The sequence below is a fragment of the Clarias gariepinus genome, chromosome 19, assembly GCF_024256425.1.
Source record: "Clarias gariepinus isolate MV-2021 ecotype Netherlands chromosome 19, CGAR_prim_01v2, whole genome shotgun sequence".
In the NCBI taxonomy this organism is placed as follows: domain Eukaryota; kingdom Metazoa; phylum Chordata; class Actinopteri; order Siluriformes; family Clariidae; genus Clarias; species Clarias gariepinus.
Window position 1 is genome coordinate 11460445 of NC_071118.1, and position 27131 is coordinate 11487575.

The window sequence follows — 27131 nt, forward strand, 5'->3', positions numbered from 1 at the left end:
TAACACTTAATTGTTTTATACGTCTAGTTTATTGTATAAATCTTATATCATAAATTATCACTTTTTCTGACTGTACTGAAATAGAAAGTTGATGTTACCTAAACACCCTATTGAGCGGAGGGTCCGGGAGTCTGACGTCACATTTGGTTGTCGTGGCAACAGTTCCGTAAACAGGAGCCGTTAAACTGGAACGCATTTTAAGTTCTTTTATTAAGTTCTTTTTGATCTGTTAGCAATTTAATTTCAGATCGAGGGCGCTGATCAGACATGGTTGGACACAGAAGCAGAGCTCAGTGTCGGGAGATTACCGGACCTACACCTCTTTCAGTGGCAGTGGTATGGTCAAATAAGAAAGTAAATATAAAATAATATAAAAAATGTAAAAAGATAATGTTAGATTAAAAACGTAAAGTTACTTAAATGTGGTTTTGAGCTATAAACGCATCTGTAGGGTCATAACTATGGGGAAAATATTTAGAGATTTTATTTAAAGATCACATTTATTTGCAATTAAGTGAACACATTTTAGAAATTAGCTCATAATATGGAGGATATATTATATCATCATAGTCATGAGAGTCACATTAACTTCAATAACTTAAGTAACTTATTAATTTCCAATTTTCTGGTTGACAGAAAACACATTTTAGTCCTTGCATTTCATTTACGCCTTGCAGATGTGACTTATTTATATATTATTTTATATACTTATTTTCATCTATATTTATATAATTTTTACACACTCTCTTCAATATTTATATTATATCGCCACAAGGTATTTTGTGTACAGACCCATGGTCATGCTGGGAAAGGAAGGCGAAGGAAAATCTCATTACTGCAGCATACACATCCTATACAGTTGTGTGCTTCTAACTTTAAAGGAACAGTTTGTGGAAGACTCATATATATGATGTGTGATGGATAGGTTTTCATACTAGTGTATGGCCATAGAGTGTATATAAGTAAATGATGTTTGAAGTAATCTAATCAAGCTCAAGAAGCAGAAATGTTATGAGCATTTTATTATTTAGTTATTTAAATCTATTTTAATTATAAAAGGAAAGGTAATGTGGGGCAGCGAGAAGGCTGTAGGTACTGTGGACACCACACAATTCCTAATCTTGAGCTTATGGTATTGTCTCTTACTACTGTTGTTGTGTTTTTGCATTCTGTGTCTTACAATCTACTGCAAGCTTGCTCAGAATAGTGTGGTTACTAAGGATTAATGAATGAAAAGTTCAAAGGTATAAATATAGTCCTTCAGATCTAATCATGTACCTTGTTCCACCAGTACACTACATCTTCTATGTGCTTTAACTAAAAGTACAAGAGCTGCACCCTTGAGGGGCCCAACATTTTTTGTGACAATGTATGCATTGTATCTTTGACAATAAGCTTTTTTTTTTTTTTTGCCTGATCACTTTTCTAGCGAGCCAGACAGCCATCATACAGACCCCCAGATTACCTTATCATTGAACGACGGAAACAAGATGCTGCTCGCAACAATGTGCTGGAGTATACAAAGGACCAGAATGCCTGCGATCTAAGAACACGCTGGGAAAGGAGCACAGAGCAGAGGATGGTGTCGGCCCTTATTAAACAGCGTGTTAATGAGGCAATGGAACAGTACGAGATGAGCATCGATGAACGAAGAGAAGCGTACTTAGCTTGTTTCATTTCTACATTGTTTAAGTTAAACTAATGGGATTGAATTGGTAATTTGTACAGTTTTATGTATCATTTGTTTAGTCCATCCATCTCTTTCTATCTTTATACAGACTGCGTAAAATGCTGGAATCTGAGGAGAGAGGATTGTTGCAAGAGATGGAGACAAAGAATGACGTAGTGCTTGAAAGGGAAACCAGGATGCGTGAGAGAGCAAAGTATCTACGGGAGAAAAGAGAGAGTGAGAGGCAGAAGGTGGTGGCTGAGAAGCTGGATCAACTCGCTAGGTAATAGGAATATAATTGAATGTTAACCCATGAGTCAGAATGAACAGATAATGTGTTATAAACAGATACAAATACAAAAATAATGTTTGGAAACCTTGCCAGAAAGGATATCTTGTTGTGACTAGAGGTATGCATCAGTACTGTTATATGAGAAATACCACTGCCTAATAGTTATAGTGTCATCACAAAATGCAGGATGTCGTTCCTCAAGAATCTAAACATACAGTACTTGTTTTAGTAGTTTAAGTCATGAGTAGTAGCTAGGCAACTGGATAACAATGACAGCTAGCAGAAACTGTCTAATGACTGAGGCTAATTATTTAAAATGCTAGCACTAAGTTGTTAAGTCACTCTACTGTCTGTACAGTACAGGAAAAAGGCACAGTGAATGTAAAACTGAGATGGAAACGCCAAAGTTTTGATCAGACAAAATGTTAAATTGATAAATTATAAAGACAGCTAAGATAATTGTATAATTATAGTTAGCATCTACCGCTACACAAACTTCAGCCATACTGGAAAGGTTTATCATTATGTCAATTGAGAATTCTTTAGAGGTGTCAGTGGGAATACAACTACCAGTTTGGGTTTCTGCTGTTGGTGCTTTTACTATTCTGTTGGAATAGGGCTAACAGATGGTATCTTCCAGAAAGATGGTGAACATTCGACCGCCGATATGTGGACTTTTAATATGGATATTACAAGTGAGATAGCCTTTCAGATGGAATTTAGCAAGTTGGTTAACATATGACTATGTGTTTAGACATCTGATGTTTTAAATAGCTCAAGTGTGGTTTTTTCATATGCAATCTTCTAAAAAGATAAACAAAAAATGTTAAAAATCTAAAACATCTAAAATCTAAAAACTGATGTTGGAGGTACTGTACTACAAAAGTGGGGTTTTTAGATGAAATCTGTTAGAAACACAGTCAACGTCCAACTGGCAATTTAGACTTCTGATGTTGAAAATACTAAAAAAAAATGGGTTCTTCAGATGGAATCATCTAGAAACATGGTCAAGATATCATTAGTAGGTTAAAGTTTAGATTTTGGAAGTATTACAGAAATAGGTCCTTTAAATGGAATCTTTTAGAAACACAGTCAACATCCCATTGGCAATTCATACTTCCGATGTTGGAAATGCTATAAAAATGGGTACTTTTTGGAATTTAATGTATCTTCTACAAACCTTCAACATCTTAAAGACAAGTTAGACTTCTGATGTGGGAAATATTACAAAAGTGGGCCCCTTTCAAATGGAATTTTTTAGAAATATGGTATATGGAAACATCTCATTAGCAGGTTAGCCTTCTGATGTTGGGGATGAAAGTCTGATGGAATCTTCTAAAAAGCCACTGACCGGAATAGCCCTTTTAGAAGTCATTTTCTAGAATAATGGTGAACATACTGTATGACTGACTACCAGTTTAGACTTCTGTTAGTCTGAATACCACATGCCTGAGTGTAATGATTTTAGGATCTACCACTGTAAAATGTCTATGAGGTTTCTCTATGCTTCTTGGTTTCAGAGACCAGTGCGATGAGCTGCGGGCTTTGAATACACGCCGACACCAGGAAAAGATCTGCACAGAGCGTGCTGCACAGATCCAATCACGTCAAGAAGAGCGTCGACTGCAGCAGGAGGAAGAAATGCTGTTTGCACAGCTCTGGGAAGGAGATCGCCTGGCCAAAGAGCAGCGAGAGAACCTGAAGGCTCAGCGTCAGAGAGAGAATAACTTGCAGCAGCTGGCTTTCCTGCGTATTCAAATGGAGGCTGCAGAGCAACAGAGGTTGCAGGCCAAACTACTCAAAGATGAAGAGGCCCAGTTACTGGTACATTGTCTTCGGAATACAGTTAACTTTAGTGTGGTAACAGTAACTCCATGTCTTACTGCCATATCACTGATTACTTTTCTATAACCGCATACCCTGTATCATTTAATTACTTTCATGTTACATCAAAATGAAACATTAATAATGTAAATGATTAATGTCATCTTTATGTGCTGAGTCTGTGCTGATATGTTGATATGTTTAGCGAGATCAGAGGGAGATGATTCGTCTTGAAGAGCAGCGGGAGCACAGACGGAAGCTTCAGAACCAGGAGAGCTGGCGTAGGCAGCTAGACACCTCGCTGCGCCTGAAAATGAAGCGTCTGGCACGGAAACAGCAGGAGGACCTGGCGTTAGACATGAGCATCCTTGAGCAACTGCTTACACAGGTGAAGGATGAGAAAAAAGAAGAGTCTCAGAGGAAGGTAAGAGACGAATGTCTGTCCACTGCACACTCACTTATTTGTAGCAGTGATGACTGCATTATTATTTAGTGGTGAAATGTTTACTGCACATGTTGTGCTTATGCCATTGTATAGGTATGGGCAGAACATCCATCCATCTAGTCCATGCCACTTATCCTAAGTAGGGTATTCAGGAAGTTACAAAAATAAAAATAAAATTTTTAGAGAGTTTGCAAGCGAGACAAGTTTCTGAGGAAAAACACTTTAGAAAGTGAAGAAATGTTCTTGTGAGGAAAACAAACTATGTGGGACTCTCCTTTAAGCATGTGAATATAAAAGAAGTAAACACCAGGTGTGCAAAACGCTGTTCTTTCCCAGGTAAGCTGAATGATTGTTCCCACTTGATCTTAAATTGGAGGTGCATAGACTTAGCATAGGATTCGTGTGTAATTAGCCAAGGTAATGCCCCTAAACACCATATAACAGTAGGTGCACGTTGGGTCATGTGCAAACTTAACACAAGAATTAAAAAGATGCATCCGAAAAATGTTAGTAAGAAAAAGAAGAAGATAAAGGACTACAGCAGTAGTGAAATCAAAGTACTTTGAAATCAACTTAAAGGAAGTTTTCCAGGGCATGAACACTGACAGGTAAATCAAAAATGCAGCAATAACAATGATCCATGATGCTGTGAATGCTGTGAAGCATCCATTTAGCTGTCTCATCAACTCGATCTGTGCGATCTCTAAAAACGTATTTTCTGCCCTGGATAGCCAAAGCAACTATCAGCAATCTGTAAGCCGTGAAAAAGCAGAACACACACAAGCATTCCAATGTTTTTGGGATCAATTGACCAATAGTATCTCTTTATCCCACAAATGAATTTATCAAATTATTATAAATTCTCCTAAAGCATATAGTAATCTAAATTTCATTGTATGACACATTTTTTATGTTTTTCAGTTTTTCTGGACACCGTACAAATAATTTGGTTTAAGTGTTCTCAACCACGTATAAAATCATAGAATTTTCTCTTACCTAAAAAAAAATAAAAAATAAGAAAACCTTTGTTATGTCACAGGAATTAATGTGTATGAACAAGATAAGAACACTGTGGATATGATCAAAAATAAGAGAAAGGTTTTTTGTATATCACTTCTTTCATGAAGCCCATAGTGTGTGTATGTGATTGCTAGAAACAACCCTAACTATAACTATAATCCTAACCAGTGGATCAGTGAAAAGTACAGTTTTGGTTGTTAGGTATTCAGGCTGAATAAGAACACAAGCACACAGAGTGTCAAAGTGTTATGTTGTTCTTTCAGTTACGCTGCAACCAATTGTAACTGATAGAGTAAAAGTAAGCAGGAATGACATAATGCATAATGACAGGAATGACATAATGACAGGAATGACATGCTTTGTGAGCAAAGTTTTCTCTCTGAATAGCTGGAACTGCGTGAAGAGCAGCACAGGTATCGGCAGTACCTTGCAGAACAGCTGGAGGAACAGAGAAAGCAAGAGGCAGAGACGGAGCAGCTGATTGAGGCTGACCTGCAGCAGACGTGGAAGCAAAGGGCTGAGCAGAACCGTCTGGTGAAAGCAGCCAGAGACCGGCTCATGAAAGATGTTCTGGACACACGGCGCTTACAAATTGAGGAAAAGTGTAAGGAACATAATAAATGCTTACCATATATTTCAATATAATCACTATAACAAGGAATAGCACTACAAAAGGTACATTGTACTGTAGGTGCTGACAATAAATGTTGTTATTACTGTATGTATATCTGTAGTACTTCATGTGACGATTTAAGGCCAATCAAGTTTCTTACTTTCATTGTCTGTTTTTTTTTCTGTCATTCTTTTAGTGGAGAGAAATGCTCAGAAACAGGCTGAACTGGCTAAGGAGAGAGACGAGTTGAATAGAACCATCCAGGAGAACAAGCTGCTGGATGAACAAGAAAAAGCACGGTGGGGATTAGAGCTATCACATCTTGTTTACTTTCTCTGTCTGATTTTCTCTGCTACTCATATAGCAGGAAGTGTTCAGAAAAAACAAGTGCACATATAGGCCATAATGATTATTCTTTTAGTATAGGCATTTGTAACTGTTTTTCATTGGTCACACTAAGTGAGAAATTCTCATCAGATTTACATACGTTTGGGTAACACTGAACTTTTCCCTACTTGTGATGCTTACAAATTTCCCTATGTTTATCTGTAAAGTCCCAAGCATAATTTACATTTGGTCAGGGCATTTTCTTGTGGTAATGCAGCTCAGCCACTGCAGTGCATGGGCTACCGCAGAAACAAGCGCTACACACAAACTCCTCCTATGGTTACAGGGTGCCATTTATTTTTTTCTTGTGAATAAGTTGCCTTATTTGTCTTAATATATTGATTTGGAAAGATATATATATATAAATATATATATATATATATATATATATATATATATATATATATATATATATATATATATATATATATACAGTATTGCTGTATAGCACACATGGGTGTGATGGCCAGCTATATATTGAAGTTTATCTCATTGTTAACTCACTTATGTCTAAAACCCAGTTTAAAATGTATACTGTATACTATTCCACAATCCACTTACTCCAAACTACAATTCATGTCAAATAGCACTAAAAAAAAGAAAAACTGCCCAAGATTTAGCTACATGGTCTTAACTTGCAAATCTTATCACTGAGGAACTCGAAGTGGTTTGAGTCTTGAGCCACCCATCATTTCTTCATATTAAAATAATAATAGATTTTATTAAATTATGTAGATCAAGTAAAAAAAAACAGGCAACAGGCTTCAAATTCCTTACAGGCCAATTTAAAGCAGCAACCTCATTTCCCCCTTACTGTCCCAGCCACTTAGCATTCAGCATCACCAGTATAATAATCACCGGTCTAAACATCTATCATCATCTGCACCTGTTTCTCACTGGTTCAGTTAGATGTTTTTATTTATGCTTGAATGATTCACGTCACTGTGTGGCTTAACAAACAAAAACATTCCTCTGAAACAGGACAGGTACAGAGACTGGACTGGAAATGAGAGACAAAAATTTGTGACAAAAAGTCTTTCCGGAAGCATGAAGAAGACTACGTAAAAAAAAAAAAAAAAAAAAAAAGAAAAAGAAAATCTGGCTCTTTAGAAGTAAAGTACGAAAAAATAAAGGTGGGGTTCTAGACGTTTGCACAGTACCGTATATCTGTGCACAGAAGATCATGTGCAAATGGGTTACAGTATGTTAATGCCTAATGGCACTGGGATTTAAGTTCGGTCTTTGGTCACACTGTTAGTTTTGTGTTATGTTCTCTTCATGTCCTTTTGTTTCCATGGGTGCCCTTTTCTTGATATTAAAATCCATGTTCTTAGTGTTTTTGTGTTGCATCAACTAAACCATATCCAGCCTTGGATCCGCTCCTGACTTGATTTTGCAATAAGTGAAAAACTTTGTATTGATAATATAATGTTCTTTTGTATTACAGTCTCAGGGAGGCTTGTCAGGACTATCAAGCTGGTCTGTTAGCTCAAATTTTGCACAGGCAACAGCTGTGTGATATCAAGCAAGCTGAGAATGAACAGGAGCTCCAAAGGAATCGAATGTACCAGGAGGAATACAATCAGAAGGTGCAGGACATCCTGTCAAGGCCGATGTCACACACCAGAGCAGTTCACCCTTTTAGAAGAAGAAGGGATCAACTGACAAATAACTAAACCTGCTGAAGTCAATAATTATAATCAGCCTCATAGCACACTGTATGAGTGCAAATCAGTACCTACTGTATCTATCTGATATCACCCAAATGAGGATGGGTTTCTTTTGAGTCTGGTTTCTCTCAAGGGTTGGTCCTTTTATCATCTCAGGAGGTTTTTCTTGGCCACTGTCACCCTGGTTTGCTCAGGACCTTCTTCACATTTTTTGAACGTATTTTCATAATTTCTTTGATTCTGTGAAGCTGACAGACAATGCCCATTGTTAAAAGAGCTATATAAAAAGAATTTAATCGATTTGAATAATAACTGCTGCACAGTGATAATAAAGTTGAATCTAATCTAATCTCTTCTATTAAACTGTGATTAGCTCTCACAATGAGATATTTTCAGTGAGGTCTTATACCATTATACTGTATTTTACAGGCTAAAATACTTATAGTATCTATGAATTGTGATTAACGTGAAAAATAAAATTAAAAAGAAGAGATTGTCTCGTGAGTTTGTCTTCTAACTTGCATCTTAGTTTGTTTTGCAACTATATTTTCGAAACTTGTCTGACTTGACAGACTTGTTTTTAATGACGTTACTTATTTCAATATCAAGGTTTTCAACAATCTTTATGCATTTCTCAATGCAATTAAAGGTCATCTTTTTTATTAGTAATGTATTATTGAGCCACTTTTCATAATGTCACGTTTTGTTTAGCAACCTTTATGTTTGTGAGTGTCAGTCTCAGGAGCATGAAACCGTCTACAGGCAGACTGTCACGCCTCTAGTTTGTACAGATTCTTAAAAAAAATGTGTAAGAGAATGTTTAGATGTTCTTTAACTGTGACCTTACATTTGCAATAATTTTAATAATTCATTTTAAAATAGTCATTTTACCCCTAGTTGTTTCAGCTGTAAAAGCATATCTTTAGTTATCCTTAGTTTACAGTTTGTCTTAAAGACAAACTACAGAATTGCAGTATGACTTTTATCCAATGGCATGCTTGCTTAAATGATTACTGTACGCATAACACCTTTTTGAATATTTGGGTTAGGTTAGAATAGTCCTGGAGAAAGCATGCTAAAGAGCTCAACACCCCATACCTGCTAAAGGAGTGGTTTGGGAGTGAACCGGTTTTGTCTGATGTCATTACCGTCTTCTCCCTATTGCCACTCAGGCATGTGCAGGCTTTAACCTGTGTGTGATAGTTAGTTCACTCCCAACTTAACGCTTACAACATTCTAAACTGCATTTTGTAATGAGCTTTTAAATATGTGAAGAAGGAAACTTGGTTTTCGGAACATTTTCGGATACTGGTATAATCTTTATAAAAAGATCAAGACAGAATGACAACTGATCAAGAGCTTTACAGCAAGGTAAATCTAGAAGTCTATACTCATTTCTGTTTTACTAGTAGCAGGTTGCTGTGTAATGATGTGTGGTATATTGTAGTATGATTATTTTTAAAAAATCCTAGAATTGCACATTTTAAAAAGCACCATTATATATATAAAACATGTAGTCCACGTATTAAGTATGGCACAATAGTCCAATAGTCAGAGTAATTAAAGGGTTAGTCAGAGAGGCTAACTCCAACCTAGAGGTTAAAGTTCCAAATAAGAGAAGTTGTTCTTAGAACAACCATAACCAAAACCCTCCATAAACCCGGGTCATTATTGTAGCCTTGACACCAAGTTCTACTTTTGTCAGGAACTCAATATTGCTTATCATCCTAAGAACACTATCCCCTCAATAAAGCATGTTGGTGGTAGCATCATGTTTGGTCTCTTGGTTACAAGTCTTACTAAAGTCCCTTTTAGCTACAGATTGTAACACTATGCAATGCATGGAAGTTGGGAAAGAAAGTTTTATTTAAAAAAAATAAAGAAATATTTAGTAGTATAATTTTATGAGGTTGGGTTTTTGAAATGGTTTGGCTTGGTCATTGGCTAGATTTCTGTCTATCAGAGAGAGATATCATGTTATCATGTGTAGCTGATGTGACCTGTGTTAAAATATTTATTTTTTGCTCAGTCATGTTTGTATAGTTAATTAAAAAGAACAAGTACTGAAATTTATTATATTGCCTATTTTGTGCTTTAAAAAAAAGGAAATGTCACTTTGTAATGAGCTCTATATATGTTTATTAAAAAACAGTAAAAAAAAAAAATGGCTAAAATGCTCTGAGCTTTAACTACATCTGTTGCAATATGATTTTGGCATGATTTTATACTATACTTATGTCACAATATTTGTGTGATCCTGATTTGTTGGACCTGGGGCGCTGCAGTGCTCTGATTGGTTGGGCAGGTAGGCTCTCAACCTGGTGGAGTCTATGGGTACAGGATGGAGAGAGAGAGAGAAAGAGAGAGAGAGAGAGAGAGAGAGAGAGAGACTGTACCTGCAGAGCTTAATATTGACCACATGAGACAAAGTATGAGATGCAAAAGAAATATTAATGAACTTTTGATTAGCTAAAGTGATCTGCACACTTTTGTAAAAACAAAACACAAGTAGAAATGCAGACAAATCTGCAAAACATTTGTTGTGTTTTAGTAAACCAAAAAAATAGATTTCTCAAATAGTGCAGTTTTATTTGGTTTAAGTTGAGTTGCTGGGTTCTAAGCTCTTTCTACATTATAGGAAATATTTTTTTTTACTATGAATTTATGAATATGTATACTTCATACAGTACAATACTGAACTATGCTGGTGACATCCTAGGAAAAATAATTTGTAACTACGACCAGAGGTGGCAGAAGTACACAGTACAACACTCAAGCACAAGTACTTGCCTAAAACTGTACTCAAATCGGAAGTAGACATACCAGTTCAAACTTCTATTAAAGTTGAAATATAAGTAATGAAGTACATGCTCTGAATTGCATTGTACTTTAAGAACAAAAGTACAAGTACTCCACAGAGAATCATTTTAGAGGGACATCCCAAAACCTTATAATTATAAGCTTGTTATAAATAATAATAAAAATAATAATTATTATTACATAAATCAAATTTATAACTGTTTTGCTCACTATGTTAGCTAGATTACTTCTAATCTTTCCTTGACAAGTGCACCCATTTAAGAATTAAAAAAAGAGCCAAAGACCCTGCAGCTCAGAGACCAAGTGCTGTGGGCACAGGATCCATTGCTCAGGTAACCATGAATCCCATTGGTGCACTAACCAATCTGCGCTTTCATAATGACCTGACAATCATTTCTGTAAACTTGGACTGTTGGACCGGTGGAATTGTTTTATTTCAGTCCTACCCACGTTTGGAACTTATTCATGACTTGGTCATTCATGAGGTCATCATGGTCATGATGTGAGTAACTGTGCCAATTCTTCTGTTTAGGTTAGAAAATTATTGCAGTTTTGTGTGATCCTCATTTGAAAACTAACAAGATTATTTAATATGTAAGGAGTAAAAGTACATGTTTTGACTAAAAGTAAAAAGTATCAACTGCAGAAAATACTCAAGTAAAGTACAGATAGACATAAAAAAGTACAGTACTGAGTATTTGTACGTTGTTACCTGTCACCGCTAGCTTTGACTTGGAATCCTAATGCTTGGCAGCAAACTGAGGTGTGGGGACAAGATAACATGCTGTTTAGGTAATTGTGTGTAAGAATCGCATTGTCCTAAGAAATGTGTACCTGAGACTTTATGGTGCTTTTCTAGTAAGAACAAACAAACAAACAAATAAATTAACCGGTTATGTATTTTGGTAAAGCTGACAAGAGAAACATTTATATGCACATTTTATTAATTACATGTCTTAGAACATAATTGCCAGTTTACATAAGTTTGTTTAATTACATAATCTAGCAAGTTTACTATATACTATTTTACTAAATAGACTATATTATAAAAACCATAGTAAGAATACTAATATGTTGCTCATTAATGTTAATTCCATTTATTGTAAGAGCCAACAGTATTGGCTTAAAAATCAAATTCAATATTTTAATGACATTCTTGATTTTTTGCAATAATAACAATCAAGATAATAAGCTATGAAATTGCTCTGCAACAATCAATATTTAGTATAAAGTCCTCAATGCTAATGAATCATCAATCAATTAATTAATTAATTCTAATTAATGCTAGCAGCAAAGAAATTTTCCGGCAACACTGCAAGGTGAATAATATACTGCTCAAAAAAATTAAGCGAACACTTAGTCCCAGTTTGACTTGAACGCCTCTGATATGTGTATGCATGGTTCAAGTCAAACTGGGGCTAAATGTTCCCTTTATTTTTTTGAGCAGTTTATATTTCTATATTTTGTTCTTCCTATAGTAGGTAGAACAAAAGTTGTCATTACTTTTATAAAGGGTAAATTGTACCACTGACAGAATATGGGAATGACGTCGGAAAAATGTAGAACTCTTAAAAGGAGTATTATTATTTTATGTTTATAGAAACAACCAAAAGAACAATAAAATCATGTGTTTACAGAGTTTAAATTTTTTGCTGAGTCATGTTTGTATAGTTAATTAAAATTCATCATATTGCCTATTTTGTGCTAAAAAAAAAAAAAAAGGAAATGTCACTCTGTACTGCACAATAATGAGCTCTGTGCTATTTTTTTATCAAAACAAACAGCAAAACTAATAATGGATAAAATGCTCTGAGCTTTAACTACACCTGTTTCAATATGATTTTACCATGATTTCATACTATACTGATGTCATAATATTCGTGTGATCCTGATTGGTTGGACCTGGGGCACTGCAGCGCTCTGATTGGTCAGCAGGAGGCGCAATAGAATCGGGCAGGTAGGCTCCCAACCCGGTGGAGTCTATGGATACAGGGAAGGAACGCACACCTAGATTAGTTCTGTTTTCTTTTATTTTTGTAACCGGTATCTACCTCTCGGCTACTCTTGTCGTTTGGTAATATAAAACGCTTTTGGAAAAGAGTTTCTTGTACGTTGAGCGCAGACCGAAAAGTTCAGAAGGAAGAGAAAACCACCGGCTATTCGACTGGCTGGAATAAATGGGAAGAGCCACCTGCTGTGAACAGTCGAGTGGCGCAGGGAGACTCGAACATTATCGCCTGTTTTTTATCTGCGGGTTCAGAAGTACAACTCGGGACTTTTAGGACTAACCAGGACGTGTGTGGGACATGAAGTAGTGACGGGATGTGTGTTTCATGGATTTAATGCAATCAGGAGTGTTTTCAACGCGGAAGGATAAATAGATAAACCTCACTGCGCTGATGTTGTAACAGAAACGAAAACATGTCAGTGAATGAGCTCTACACCAGGGTGAGTTTCGGGTCAGGGTTTATTTTATTGAAATGTTTGCTTTTGGGAAGTTTCGGCTTACTTCATCATTCTTGTCGTGTAGGGATATCCGGTACACCTGTTAGAGCTGTCTAGTGCAGCATACGAAGCTATCCATAATCCAGTAAAAAGTCTTTATTAGGTTATATATTGTTTATTTAGTCGGTAAACTCGGGCAGTGGAGTATATTGTCGTGTTTTACAGCTTTATTTTTTTTTAAATGGTTCTCATACACACTTCCGTAAAACCCCGTTTGACTTCATAAGCTTTTACTTCCGTTTCCAACAGGGACGCTGCGGACAGGTGCGCTGCACAGGTAGTCATGTCGCTCACGAGCCCGTTTCGGTGTTACTCACTCGCTCACGCGCGCGCACACGCGCACAGATCATGAGTCATGGTGCAATAAAGACCAACAGACAAGCACAGGAAGTAAAGTGATGATCACAAATCTCTTTAAGTTGGTTATGTTCTCACAGAGTGTAACATTGGTGGCATGATGGCGTGCGTGGAGTTTGCATGTTCTCCCCGTGCTTGGTGGTTGGTTTCCTTCCACAGTCCAAAGACATTCAGATTAAGTTAATAGGTGTCCCCAAATTGCCTGTAGTGTGATGGATTGTCACCCTTTCCAATGTAGACTCCGCCTCATTCCAAATGTCTCTTGGCATTGACAGGCTCCAGGCCCCCATGACCCTGTACAGGATAAGTGACATAGAAGATGCATGAATCAATTATCATAGTTACATTTAATTTCAAATCAAATTAAAATTTTATTTGTCTCATACACAGTATGATATGCAGTGAAATGCTTGTGAATTTAAAATGTGCGCAAGGCACTTACAGAATTCTGACACTGGAGACTCCTTCCCTGCTTTTTTTAAATTACGTATCCATACATTTTTCTTTGTTAAGTAACAACACTTTATTAAAATCTTATTATATAGATTGTCTCAGTACAAGCCCACATGCACAAGCTGTTACTATAGGAATTATAGCTTACTGGGAATGAGCGCATTAATGTTAACAATCATAAGACATGCTGTTCCATGAAAATAATGAAGACCTTCTGACCAACCAAATTCAAGAAATTAATAATAATCAAGCATAGTTTAGGGCGAAAAAAAAAATCAAAGATGCATTTAACATGCCCCATAAACATATATATATATATATATATATATATATATATATATGTGTGTGTGTGTGTGTGTGTGTGTGTGTATATGTGTGTGTGTGTATATACAGTTTGGAATCGTGTTAAGCCTTAAAGGGAATCCCAAGGCATTGTCCTTTTTTTTTTTTAGACACAAAGATTACCATGAGCTTAGTAACTTGAAAAAACAAAACAAAACAGGACAGGGAAGAGCAGGTAAACAAGTTGTGTAGGTCCAGGAGGGGGTGGAGCCTAAGCGCACAGGTGTGTGTCATGCAGGTGCTGGTGATGACCATATAAAGTCATGTTAAATGTAGCCTACAGCATGGTTCTCTGACCTGCTTCGAAATTGCCCTTGTCCATGACATCCTTATATAGTCTTGGGCATGCTTTACACTCGAATTTGGTTTTCAGAGTTGATACACTATGTTAAATTGTTCTAGACTTCTGTCTGTATACTTGCAGTACTTCTCTTATCTTATAAGAAAAACTGAGCTTGGAATTGGAATGTTCTAAAGTTGAGTGACCCATGTCATGGAAGTATGTTACATTTTAGAATAAATAACCTTTTGGAAAATTGGATTTAAACTAGAAAACCAAAGGATTCTTTTAGTTTGATACCCTGGCAGAGAATTCAGTTTCATTCATTCATTCATTCATTCATTCATTCATTCTGTCTAAAGACAGAATAGTTTCTCAAACAATTTGACAACTGCAGCTTACTGAGAAGCAGAAAAATAAACTTCACAGTAAATAGTTTTCTGAAATGAAAAGATGAATAATAACCGAAAATGAATAGTCTTTGCGCAATCACAGCAGTGATGGATTTTTTTTTTGTAAAAAGGTGAGAACTGTTATTTGTATTTTTCACACCACTGAATGAAATGTAAATGTTTTACACAAGAGCAGTGTGGTACAGGTCTATATTTTCTCCTTTATTTATTATTGGTCATTTTCCATGAATGAAAGCAATACAGTTTCAAAGAATAGCTCTCCCCACCCTTTTCCACAAACATGACTTCATGTAAACCTATAAGTGGCTAGTGTCATGGTGAAAGGATGCAGTGTATGTTGTCTCTTCTGTGCAGTTGGCTGCGGTAGAACATTTGAGTGGTGCATTTGAAAAATGTAAAAAAAGAGCTTACGTTCTTGAATGACGATCATGACCAAGGTGGCTCAGAGCCCACTGCAGCCTGTAAATATTTAGTGAGTGGAACACCTGATTTTAAAAAATTAACGATAACTTGTAGCCAACTCCTGGAAGAGATGCATCGGTCTGTGGGAACTGTACACACAATCATTCACATTTTAGGAACTCTGCTGAGGAATATTGGCACAACCCATATACACTCCTGATCTTGCTACAAGCCAGGTTTGGGCCATTAAAGGAGCTCCTGGGAGGCTAGAATTTCAAAAATGAAACAAGTAGTCTGATCATGACTCTGGTCTACTAAGATAACTTTCTACCTTAATGGCATCCAAGTACTGGTGAAATGCTGGGATAAGTTCATAAGTGTAGCAGGGGACTATATACAGAAATAAAGGTAGTTTTTACTTTCATAGCTGTGTTCTGTTCAATCAATGGTATTTGTGCTTGCATGGTATTTGTGTGTGTGTATATATATATATATATATATATATATATATATATATATTCTTAAATCCTGGCGAACCATGATATTACTGTTCACTGCATCAAATATTTGCTTATTTTTTCCTCCAGACATCATGCAGGAATATAGTGTAAAGTATACACAAAAAAGTAATTTTACTGTTCGAATGTTGAAAACACACTCTGAAGAAACTTAAGACACCTCCACTGGATTAATAACAGAAATAAGTTTTATGCATTTCTAACTGCGTTTATCACACAGCTCAGCCTTTAACATTAAGTATAATTTATAGTCAAATAGTTCATAATCGTCACCTCTGCTGCTTCTTCTGCTTATCTGATGCCAAATAATTAGTTTCCTTATAATCTGGGCTAATCTTCACCAGAGGTACTAAGACAAATCCGAAATCTGGCTCTGACCAGTTGTGTATTAATTCAGCAGGCGAGGGTTATAGAACAAGCTCTAGCATTTAGGTGTGTTGCTGGGATTCAAACTTACCAGCTTCTAGTCTTCATGGAAGCTGATCGATGATAGAACAAACAAATGTAATTTTCTACCTTACCTCAGTAATTGAGTGGAAAATTCCTTGTTTGGGGTGTAAGGTTATAGTCTTTAGATTTGTATCACAGCTATTGTAAAGTGCTGATGTAGCTAACGTACTGGAGGCTTGTATAGCTCATAGCTTAGCACTGTGATGAAGGTTGAACTGAGCGAATGGGTGAAATAATCTAAAACTATGTCACCATACACTATTAGAAGATTTAGTGTATATCTTTGCTTTCATATGAATTTCATCGTAATACTGGCAGACTCTGATACGGCTGATTGAATGTTGACACCTTTTTTAAAAGGCACATTTAAACAGGGGTAATATGAAAAGCAATACTGTTTAAGTCTAAAACATACTGTGAAGCACAGTCTGTGAACATTTTTAATTTATTGTGGTCTATTAATGCTGTGTTTCTTCACTACAATCCAAAAAAAGAAACTGTGTGAACTGGGAGGTTTTAATCACAGGATCTTTATAAAGAGGTTGAAAGTCTGAAAGAAAAAGCCGAAACCTCATCCTACTTCAGGGAAGCATTCAACATGGAGCTAATGTGGCTTTGTTCAGGGGAGGGGAATCTAACTTCCACCTGAGCGATTTAAATGGCACAGCCTGGGGCAGATAAACAAGTCATGTAGGTCCAAGGGGAGTGGAGATCAGAGCAAGGGATGTGTGTGCATTTTGTTTCAGAGTCTCTGTGTGTGTGTGTATGTATGTGTGTATGTATGTGTGTATGTATGTGTGTATGTATGTGTGTATGTATGTGGGTGTGTGTGTGTCTCCCTCCCCCACTGCAGCTACAGTTACCACACTCACTTCAGGTCCCACCAGTTAGACCACCGGACTCTAAGCCAGAAATGCTGCACTCAATTAATGCTGCACTAATTAAATCTGTCCTCACACTCGACAAAGTGCTTCAGCTGCGACTTGGCACATCAACAGAGTTTTAGTCAGTTCATGATGTAACCAAAAAGGAAAACATAGTTTTTTTATCTGCAGCAGTGCTTAGGTTCCTCAACACATAGTACCGTTAGGACAAAACCCACAACTAAACATAACAAAACCCCTAACAAAAACATGGAAATATTTCTAATGATCTGTTTTTATGGGAATAAAAGGAGGTGTTCCTTGAATGAATGCACTTTAGGATGAATGCACTGCCACCATGGATAATGGAAATAGTTTAAGTGTAAGGTGCTTGAGGATGAGCTGGAGTGTCAAAACTGCTACAGTCTTAATTATTGATTGTAAAGTATGCACTATGTAATGGATAAAATGCGCTGGGAACACGCTGCAATAGGAAAATTATCAACAACAGGGTTTGTCATGTGAGTCAATAGAATCTTGAAGACTGTCTAATGGCAGAAAACCCCAAGGTATGTGAAAATCAACCTTTGGCTTGCCTTGCAGCCAGATCTTCTTTTGAGCTACTGTTCTAGCAAATAGAACCCCAGTGGGTCCTGCAGTAGATCAGAGGGAACTTAATGCACAAGTCAGGAACACTGGAGTCTGGAACACCCTCCCATCATGGAGCACAAGCAGACTCGCTAGAAATTCTTACTGCTTCAGCCACTTTTTTTGCAGATGTGGTGGGAATATGGCCCGGTCTAATGGGGGTGACCACAATGCAGTGGAGTTTGATAAGGGACATCGTATTATCTCCCTTGTCATGGAGCAGCCATACTCTTTTGGACATGTTTAAATAAAGCCTGGTGAGGACATAGTCAGAGCAAGATGCAGCAAGGACTTAATAAAGGTGTAATAATGAGGCACAGACCAGTTAATGGTGTAACAAACTTCTCTTAGGGACTTCACCGATGTCTCCCATACTACAAGATGGGAAAGATGTCTGCATTTGGATGTTACTGTTTTGTTACTATGTTAATGGAGTTCTCACCACGACCTCTTTAAAGTTGTTCTTTGACCATGGCAGGTCCATGCCACATTGTGGAAGACCGCATTAGGTTCATATTATGTTCTTCTGGCACTTGCAGCCTTTACCATGCACATACAGTAAGTTATCAAAGTGTCAGGGTCCTAAATTTTGTATGAATACTGGATGCAGCTCCTCATACCATCACTTCGTCGCTGAATTTATTCTGACCTTCTGGACACAATGACAATGTAGCAAGCTCATGATTAATGCCCTGTAAGCGCACAGTCTAATCTGATCAGACATACAGTAGTAATAATGTAATCATGTGTGTGATAGGAAATAAGTAATAACATGATAGACGCATTGAGAACCTGACAGGGACATGGCGAGTATGAACTTAATTAATGAACATTTTACATTATGTTCTCGCTCCAGCTGCGTTCTTTAAAATTTTTTAAAACTCAGTGGGGATTTCATGGTGTCCATCTCAGTACGACTGGGGCCTAAACAACTGTGAGCTTCTGACCAATCAGATTAAAAAGTTCAATATCTTTATTGCTGTATAAGGCAATAATGGAACTTTTTATTGCAGTTGCAAGAAACCCAGTGCAAGCAGAAATATAAATCCATATTATTAAAATTTACAAATAAATATGAGGAAATATTTGTATCTATCAAACTATTTTGATGTACTTTAATGTATATGTGACAGTTTTTCTTTCCGAAATTCTTTCTGAAGCACATACCTGACAAACCCCTGGGCTCCGAAGTGGTGCAAGAAAAAAGCATTGGCCTATTATCAGGAGCTTAAGGGTAAATCCCGACAGGAACACGGCGAGCTGTCAATCACAGCTAACCAATCACAGGCATCTGTGAGCTCCGCATATCTCAGTTTGCTTTTTGCATGTGTCTCATTAGATTTCATCATAATAAATATTTTTGTGCTGATTTCTGAACACTTTCATTAGTGACAAATGTGTTTGTAGGAATATTGACACTTTGTTGTTGGAAAGGAAATAAATAATGTGGGGAAAAATGGCTATACGATGTCACCATACATAATTCAGCAATCATACAGCCAGTGACTTGAGAGTGCAGTCAGGGGGAAGCTCCATTTCTCTTACGGCACACCCTGTCTCTTTGAGCATTACCTGATTGTGGTTCCTACAGTGCTGGGTGTGGCTCTAGGAGTGTTTCGTGGCTGTTACATTCCCAACCTATAGGACAGGTATTCAGTTGCAAGCATTATTTGCGACTTTATTAGAAATAACAAATGACTGTAATACTCTGCAACGTCACCTGTTTTTGTGGATTGTTGATGTTATTGTCCATAGCTATTTTACTACTTGGTCTATAATTCATAAACGTTATAAATCCTTAAACATAAGGATTTATGCGTGTGCATAATAAGGATAAATTTCTTTGTGTTATTTTAACATTCTCAGCTTGTATCTAAGCACAGGGACAATAAAACCTGTACAAAAGACTAGTAGAGCAAGTTTGTACTCTGCATGCAATCAGTTGCTTTTCTTGTACCAGAGCAACTTTTATCACTGACCTTTTTTATTACCCAGTGCATGTTGCAATGTTTTGTAGAGATTTCTGAATAGTTTTTTGTTTTATGAAGATAGAGTTATTTAAAGCTACAGTGACTAGGATGTACCAGTTTAAACTTTATTGTGTCAGACTCTAAAACACCATATTCTTGACAAAAGTAATAGTTTGCTAACAATTGTAGTGATGATTGCCCTTTATATTCCTGGCTTTAACTAGGAATGCTTGCAGTAGCAGCATCAAAGATGCACAAGCCTCATGGACAGCTCAGACCAAGCTGCAGAATTGCATAAGCAGCATAACTACATAAGTTAGACATTATACTTAGTGCACAGGATGCAGTTTGGGACACAGCCTACTGGTTGAATGTGTGCTACCTGCAACTCAGAAGTCTGCATATTAAAGGTGCTGCTAAATCTTTGTTGTGGTATGATATACAAGACAAGTAGAAATTTTAAAATCAAATGGATTTACTATTGGTTCTAAGGATTAATGCACTGACGTTAATTTAACCTGAAACTGTAAAAAAAAAAAAAAAGATTTAATATGACTAGGGGCATTCAAGTCAAACCGTGACTTTTGATCGTGCAGAATAATTCTGCTACACTAATGCACTGATCCCAGAATTTCACTAGTGCTTGGACATCATCAGTGTGAAAAGTCTGCCTGCTTCACGCCTCCAAGGAAATCCTCTCAGGTCAGGACTGTATGGAGGATGTGGCAATAACTCCCAGCCGGTTCCTGTAACATTCAAGTGGTGGTCATGAATGATTATGGGTACAGTTCTGATAAAACATATTGTCCATCAATTTATAAGAATCAGGCCCTAGAGCTGCTGAATGTTCATGGCAATGACTGCAGTCGGCTCCGAGCCCCGTCGACCGGGACCGACATAGGACCTTCTTTAAAATTGTTAGCCCCATTTAAATGTTTTACTTCGACTACGAGTCTCATCATTGTACTGTGTTTAAAGTCTTCTGTAAATGTCAATCGGGTATACCCAAATCCCGTTTGGATTCGTACATAACTTCTTGCAAAGTTGAGCCTGGGGAAGGAGCCGGTTTAAAAAATGCCACGGTAAAAGCAGTCAGTCTGTCTAAAATGTCTAAAAGCTTACCAAGTAAGATTTCTTCACACAGTAAATGTCACACCTTCATCAAGGTAACAGATACAGTAGCTACATGTTAAAGTGAAATGGACATAAGCCTAGTTTGGTAACTAGATACTAACTGACAGAATGACTCCTTTGTGACTGATGGTATGAAATAATTTTATCTCTATTATGATGCTGTAACTTTATGCTGTATACTTGTACATGTGAAAGAGCAACAGATGTTTCAGTTCAGGAAAGTGTGTAGTGTTTTATGCTTTACTTTCTTGTGTATCTAAGAACACTTTAAGTAGAAAGTATAAAAAGGAGGAATAGGAACTTTTCTATAGGAATTTTTGTAGGAGTTTGTAGGAACATAGACATAGAGTAGGGGTACTGTTTTGACTTGGTTGGCAAATTATTTATTACAGTATGCTTTTATAAAATGATCAGGGTGAATTATGTGTTCAGTCAAGTTTTTTTTTTTTTTCATTTTGAACCCGGATTATTCTTGTATCAATTTATTATGTTATATCTGTAACATTTATTCATTCAACTTCTATACCACTTATACTGTACAAGGTCACAGTGGGCCTTAAGCCTACCTTCAGTGTACTAGTCTATCACATAGAACACACACACAATGGGCAATTTGGGAATGCCAATTAGTATAATCTGCATGTCTTCGGACCGAGGAAGGAAACCCTCCAAGCACAGGAAGAACATGCAAACTTCATACACACAGACTCTGAGGTGGAAATCGAACCCTCGACTCCGGAGGTGCAAGCCACCCTGTTAACCACTACCTTACTTATACAGTAACAATAATATTTTATTATATACAGTAACAGATCCACCATTTTGATTGGATGAGTGTAATTCCAAGTGCTGCATTGGGACATTTGTTCTGTTGTCTGTGTTTGCTGCATAAAATTCCAAATCTAGCAATAGTATGTTACACTGAAACTTTCACCTCTACCATAAGCTTTGAGTAGTTCTGTATGTATATCCAGTTATGGCTTCCCTGTGAACTATTTGATCGAACATCATTAAACAAATATTTCTCTTATACTGTAGTAAAAATGTCAGTTACTTGATATCAATGCTATTCTTCTACCATGAAGTGGTGTAGAAAGAGCTATTCCTTAAATAGTGATATACAGTACAGCTCAATAATAGAATGTGAAAGTGGAGAGTTGGCGCTTATCCGTATTATTGGTCAATATGATTATCATTTGGTAATTTTGTCGCGGGAATGTGTAGATTTGCTGGGTCAGCAATCTTATCATCAGATTTTAACCCATCTGGTTTATGCTAATTGCATGAACAGCATTTTTGTAGCTTATGTCAGCTTTTACCAACGGCCACCTTGGGTCTTTGTTTGTTTGTCGACTTTAAACAGGAGCAGAAGTATGGGAGAACTTCAGAAATCTGAAATAAGACTGTGGTATATTTCAGTTTGTTTAGTTTAGCTGAGAGCATGGTGCTCATGGTGATGTTACTGTTTAGTTAATTGGTTGTGAGACATCAATTCAATCAGTCTATTAAATGTCGAGTGAATGTAGGGCAAGACCGCGGTTAGATGCTGTAAGGTTATCAAGTGTTTTTATTTTATTTTATTATTAAATCTACAGAATAAGTTTATTATTTTAAATCTAAAGTCTAAAGCTTCAGATAATGCACAATAAATCTTTCAGGGAGTGGAGCAAGTGATTTAAGTGGCATGGTGGTGGTGCCAGATGGGCTGGTTTGCGTATGTCAGAAGCTGTTGATCTGCTAGGATTTTTAATATACAGCAGTCTTTACAGTTTACATAGAATGGAGCATCCAGTCAGCAGCAGTTCTGCACGTGAATGAGAGCTCTAAGGAGAATGGCCAGACTACTTTGACCTGACAGGAAAGAAATTAAAATATACACTCTTTACAACGGTGGAAAACATAAATGAATCTCGCATGCCAAACCGTGCAGCTACAAGAGGGGAAGACCATATCAAATTCCACGTGTGTCATCGGAGAAGGGAAATCTGAGGATACGTTAACCACAGGAACACCAGCAGTAAACATTATTGCTTGGTCTTTATGTAATCTTTAAGTTTGTATATATTCCTTTAACAGTCTGGGTCTGTTGTATACTTTGAAAGTGTAGACTTTCAGCTTTAATTCAAGAAGGTTAACAAAATAATTTTTTTAGTGTGCATTGGTGGCTTAGTGATAGGTTTTTCAGCTGCCTAGGATTAATTCACAGCAGTGCTGAGACCCAACCACTAGATTCAGGGCATGCTGGTCCTAAGCGGGGATGAAAATGGGCAGCATAAAACCTATGAAAATGTGGATGTGCAGATCAAATGGTCAACTGTGACAATATCATGTAGTTTAAGTAATTGGACAAACTAGCATTGTCATATTTTGCATTGTCAATTATTATTTTACCTCAATAAAAAAACTTTGCGGCTGCACAGTGGTGTAGTGGTTAGCACTGTCGCTTTTTATGTCACTGAAAATCAGTCAGTGAAAGCCATTTTATCAATCATTCATGACATGCGCTAAAGTTTATGTGGCTCTGTTAAAACTCCAGCTCTTTGACTTGACTAAAATGACAACACTTCAAATTATACATAAAGCTTAATTATACACATATGATTTGGTTTTTTCCAATAGACGACAGAAGCTTATCAACATTTGTTTGAAGTTAATATGAATGAGCGAGTCAGATATTAAATATCAAGATGAAGTTGTAAAAAGAAAGTATGACTGCAGTATTGCTAATGACTTCTTTTTTTTTTTAATTGATGCCTAACCTTTCATATTGTAACTTTTCATGGAGTTCATATTTGCAGTGAAAAATGTATTAGAATCCAGAATATTGTTGTGTTCTTGAATATCACTGGTTAGAAGTTATTAATTAGTTTTGGTGTCTTATATGACTGAGTCATCCAGTAAGAGAGGAAATGAAGTTAGTTACTGTGAGAGAAGAGGATGCAGAGGATAGGGTTAGATGGAGGCAGATCATTGGCTGTGGCGACCCCCTGAAAGGAAACAGCCGAAAGACAAAGAAGAAGTAGTCTTGTATGACTGAGGAGACGGTTTTGGTAAACGTCTGGGCAACAGAGCAGAGCACTAGGTACCTTTTGTACCTTAAACTTTCTGTGTTCATGGTTTCCTCAGTGTTCTCTTGTTTGTTTCTACCTCCTGCCACATGCCATTTAGTGGACTGACTAAGATTAAATGCTTCTCGTTGGGAATCAGTGTTCACATGGTGGCCAGTGACAGCCATGTCCCCCACCCTGGGTATATCCTCGCCCTGCATACCAGAGAGAACAAAAGGAGTCTTCTGCAAAACTGTTTGCCAGAGCAAATTAGAGCATTCAGAAATAGACTATAAAAATAGAGTTCAGACAAGTTCAGAACTTGTCAAACTGGTTTGTGACAGGGATCTACAGTATGGCTCTTGTGATACAGTATGTGTGATATCAGTTATAGACTGTGTCCGGCTAAGTGTGTATTGCCACATAATTATTGTGAATAATATTAGGACAAAATGATATTATCAGTAACAGTGTACATGTCAGGTTACATGACATTTAAATTTAGATGTACAATACTAGATGTGTACTAGTTCAACTGATCTAGATGGGAATACTTTATATTTTAAGGGATATATTTAAGACAATGGAATGTGTATTTTAAATACACCATATGTTTACAAGCCTATACTCTGATCAGCAATAGCATTAAAATCACCTGTTTATTATTGTGTTACTGTACCAAAACAGCTTTGCCTTAAGGTTCGGGTTCCAGAAGACATCTGAATGTGTGCTGTGGTGTCTGACAACAAGAACTTAAAAGCAGATCCTTTAAAATCTGTATTTGTGGTCTATAACAATGTTTAGGTACAGTAGGTGGTATGTGTGAAAGTAATATTCACATTATTGACAGGACCCAATGTTTCTCACCAAGACACTGTGCAGAGCATCACACTGTGTCTGCTGGCTTCTCTGCTTCCCAATTATCAACACAGAAAGTGCAATACCTCAAGGCTTCAATCAGCAGTATACCTTAACCTGAAGGAAAAAGGACACATGCTTGAGAGATGATGGTTCGGGAGGGGTGAAAATAAGCCATCTGTGTGTAAGAGAAAAATCCTTTTCTCAACAGAGATGAAGATCTATGGCAGAACCCGTCTCCTGTTTTTCCAGGCTGCCTTTTCATCCCTATCCAGAAAGATTAAAACCTCTTCACAGGTTCACCTGGAAAACACACTTAAGGACTCCCCCCCCCCCCCCTTACTCCCTCTGGTCGTTACACCTTAACGACTCTCTCTAATCTCTTTTTATTGCTGTTTCTTTTTAAAAGCTCTCTTCCTCCCCTACTCTCTAATTTCACTGCCTCCTACTCTCACCTTCTCCATTGTTCACATAACAAGCCTTTTCAGACAAGGGAGGATTATTTGACCTTGTGAGATTCAAATATGTGGAACTTACCAGCTTCACTCAAACTGAATGGATGAGTAGTGAAACATTTCTACCTAACAAGAAAAAAGTCCAGTTTACACGACTCAACTTCCAGATATGCTCTTCTGCATGTGATTCTTCAGACCAGGCCACCTTCTTCTGTTCCTCTGTTGGACTGTTGATGGTAGACAAAGGTCAGCATGGGCGCTCTGACCAGTCTGCAGCTACGCAGGCTCATATACATTATTGTGCTACAGCAGCTCATTTGTGGGGCCGGAGCAGACTGGCTAGCCTGTGATCTGTATGCATTTCAGTGAGCCTTGGACAACCATGAGCCTGCTCACAGTTTACTGCACTGTCCTTCCTTGAAAAAGTTTTTGTAGGAAATAAACACTGCATACCGAGAAGACCCTGCACATTTTGGAGTTTAAAATATAATCATTCAGCAATAATTTTTCAAATTACCACTATGGGTCTGAGAAAAGTTACATAAGTTTAATCAATGGGTTTTTTCTTAAAACAATGGGTCCCACAATAAGTTTTTATTCACTTAACACATTTACAGTAAAAAGTGCAGTAACTTGACTTTATCTTTTTTGGATATGTTGTTGTTCTTGCAACTCAGAAGGTCTTGTTGGAGTAGGGCTTCTTAAAAAGCAGAATGGTGTTCAGGCAATTCAACATGTCTTACTAAAGATGAATGCTAAAAATGTTCATTTTTATATAATTTTACCATGCCATTAGACTTTAGACAGCATCTGTATATAACGTCCAGTACATGAACAATTTCTTGCAGTTAAAAGCAATACAGAAGTATTCAATCAACCATTTGTCTAAAAACTTTTTCAGTTCTGTTTCTGTTTGGACAAGTGATAAAAATAATTATGATTTTAATGTCTAAAAACTGGGTCAATTCTTCACAGGTTTCAGTTTCTTTTTGATGACATAATGGTAATTGAGGAAGTAAACAAAAAAAGCTTTTCACGGAGTGAATATGTGACCAATAAGACTGTGAGATTGACCAATCAAACATACCAATACATTTCCGCCCAAAAACCACACTAGTCACCAAAGTGAACTAGGTGCTAATTCAATAACGAACTTCCAAGAACTGGCTTTGTTTTTCCATGGGCTAGAGAGTCACATCATTATGTCACTGTACACATCCATGTACTGTACGTCTTTACTTTCCCAGAAATGTTAGCAGCAATGCTAGCGGCAATAATAGTGGGAATGCTAGAATTAGCGGCAATGCTAACAGCAATAATAGTGGGAATGCTAGTTCCATTTTTTTTTATTGCATTGTGATTTTAAGTCAACACAACAACCTTAAAAGATAAAAGATATGGTTACTGCCAGCTGTACTTTAGTTCTGCTGGGAATACATCATAGAGGATGTACAAAAATTACTACCTAAATTATTGCATAAATTACATCTTATTACTTTTACGCTTTCCCTTTTTTTCTGCATTTCAGCACAACATCTTTGAGATCTGACTGTTCTAATGCTGCCTCATATATCCCAACTCTTGACAGGTGACAGTTAAAGAGATAACTAACATCACTTGACCTGTCAGTGATTTCAATAGTATTGCTGATCTGTGTTTGTCTGTATGTTTTCCTAACTAGTTAACCACTAATTAA

The 27131-nt window shown here is 37.0% G+C and overlaps 2 protein-coding genes across 5 annotated transcripts in view; both read left to right on the forward strand.

Annotated features, from left to right (window-relative positions):
• Positions 1 to 189: 189 nt before the first annotated feature.
• On the forward strand, positions 190 to 8383 carry cfap53 (cilia and flagella associated protein 53). Of its 2 annotated transcripts, none has more exons than XM_053478940.1 (8): positions 190 to 354; positions 1430 to 1659; positions 1779 to 1952; positions 3482 to 3785; positions 3991 to 4209; positions 5638 to 5854; positions 6060 to 6162; positions 7698 to 8383. In XM_053478940.1, the coding sequence occupies exons 1-8, from the start codon at positions 268 to 270 to the stop codon at positions 7924 to 7926; spliced, it is 1563 nt and encodes a 520-aa protein (XP_053334915.1). In that variant the 5' UTR covers positions 190 to 267; the 3' UTR covers positions 7927 to 8383. The 2 variants fall into 2 exon arrangements, with proteins under 2 accessions (XP_053334915.1, XP_053334916.1); XM_053478941.1 differs by having other exon boundaries at positions 190 to 336.
• A 725-nt stretch (positions 8384 to 9108) lies between these two features.
• The window catches only part of myo5b (myosin VB), a 78179-nt gene continuing 60156 nt past the window's right edge, over positions 9109 to 27131 (forward strand). Inside the window, exon 1 of one of the 3 annotated variants that reach the window (XM_053478586.1) lies at positions 9109 to 9291. In XM_053478586.1, the coding sequence (XP_053334561.1) occupies positions 9262 to 9291 (30 nt within the window). In that variant the 5' untranslated portion in view covers positions 9109 to 9261. Of the gene's footprint in view, positions 9292 to 12736; positions 13189 to 27131 lie in introns of those variants that run through there. The other 2 variants (XM_053478584.1, XM_053478585.1) reach the window with 2 other exon arrangements.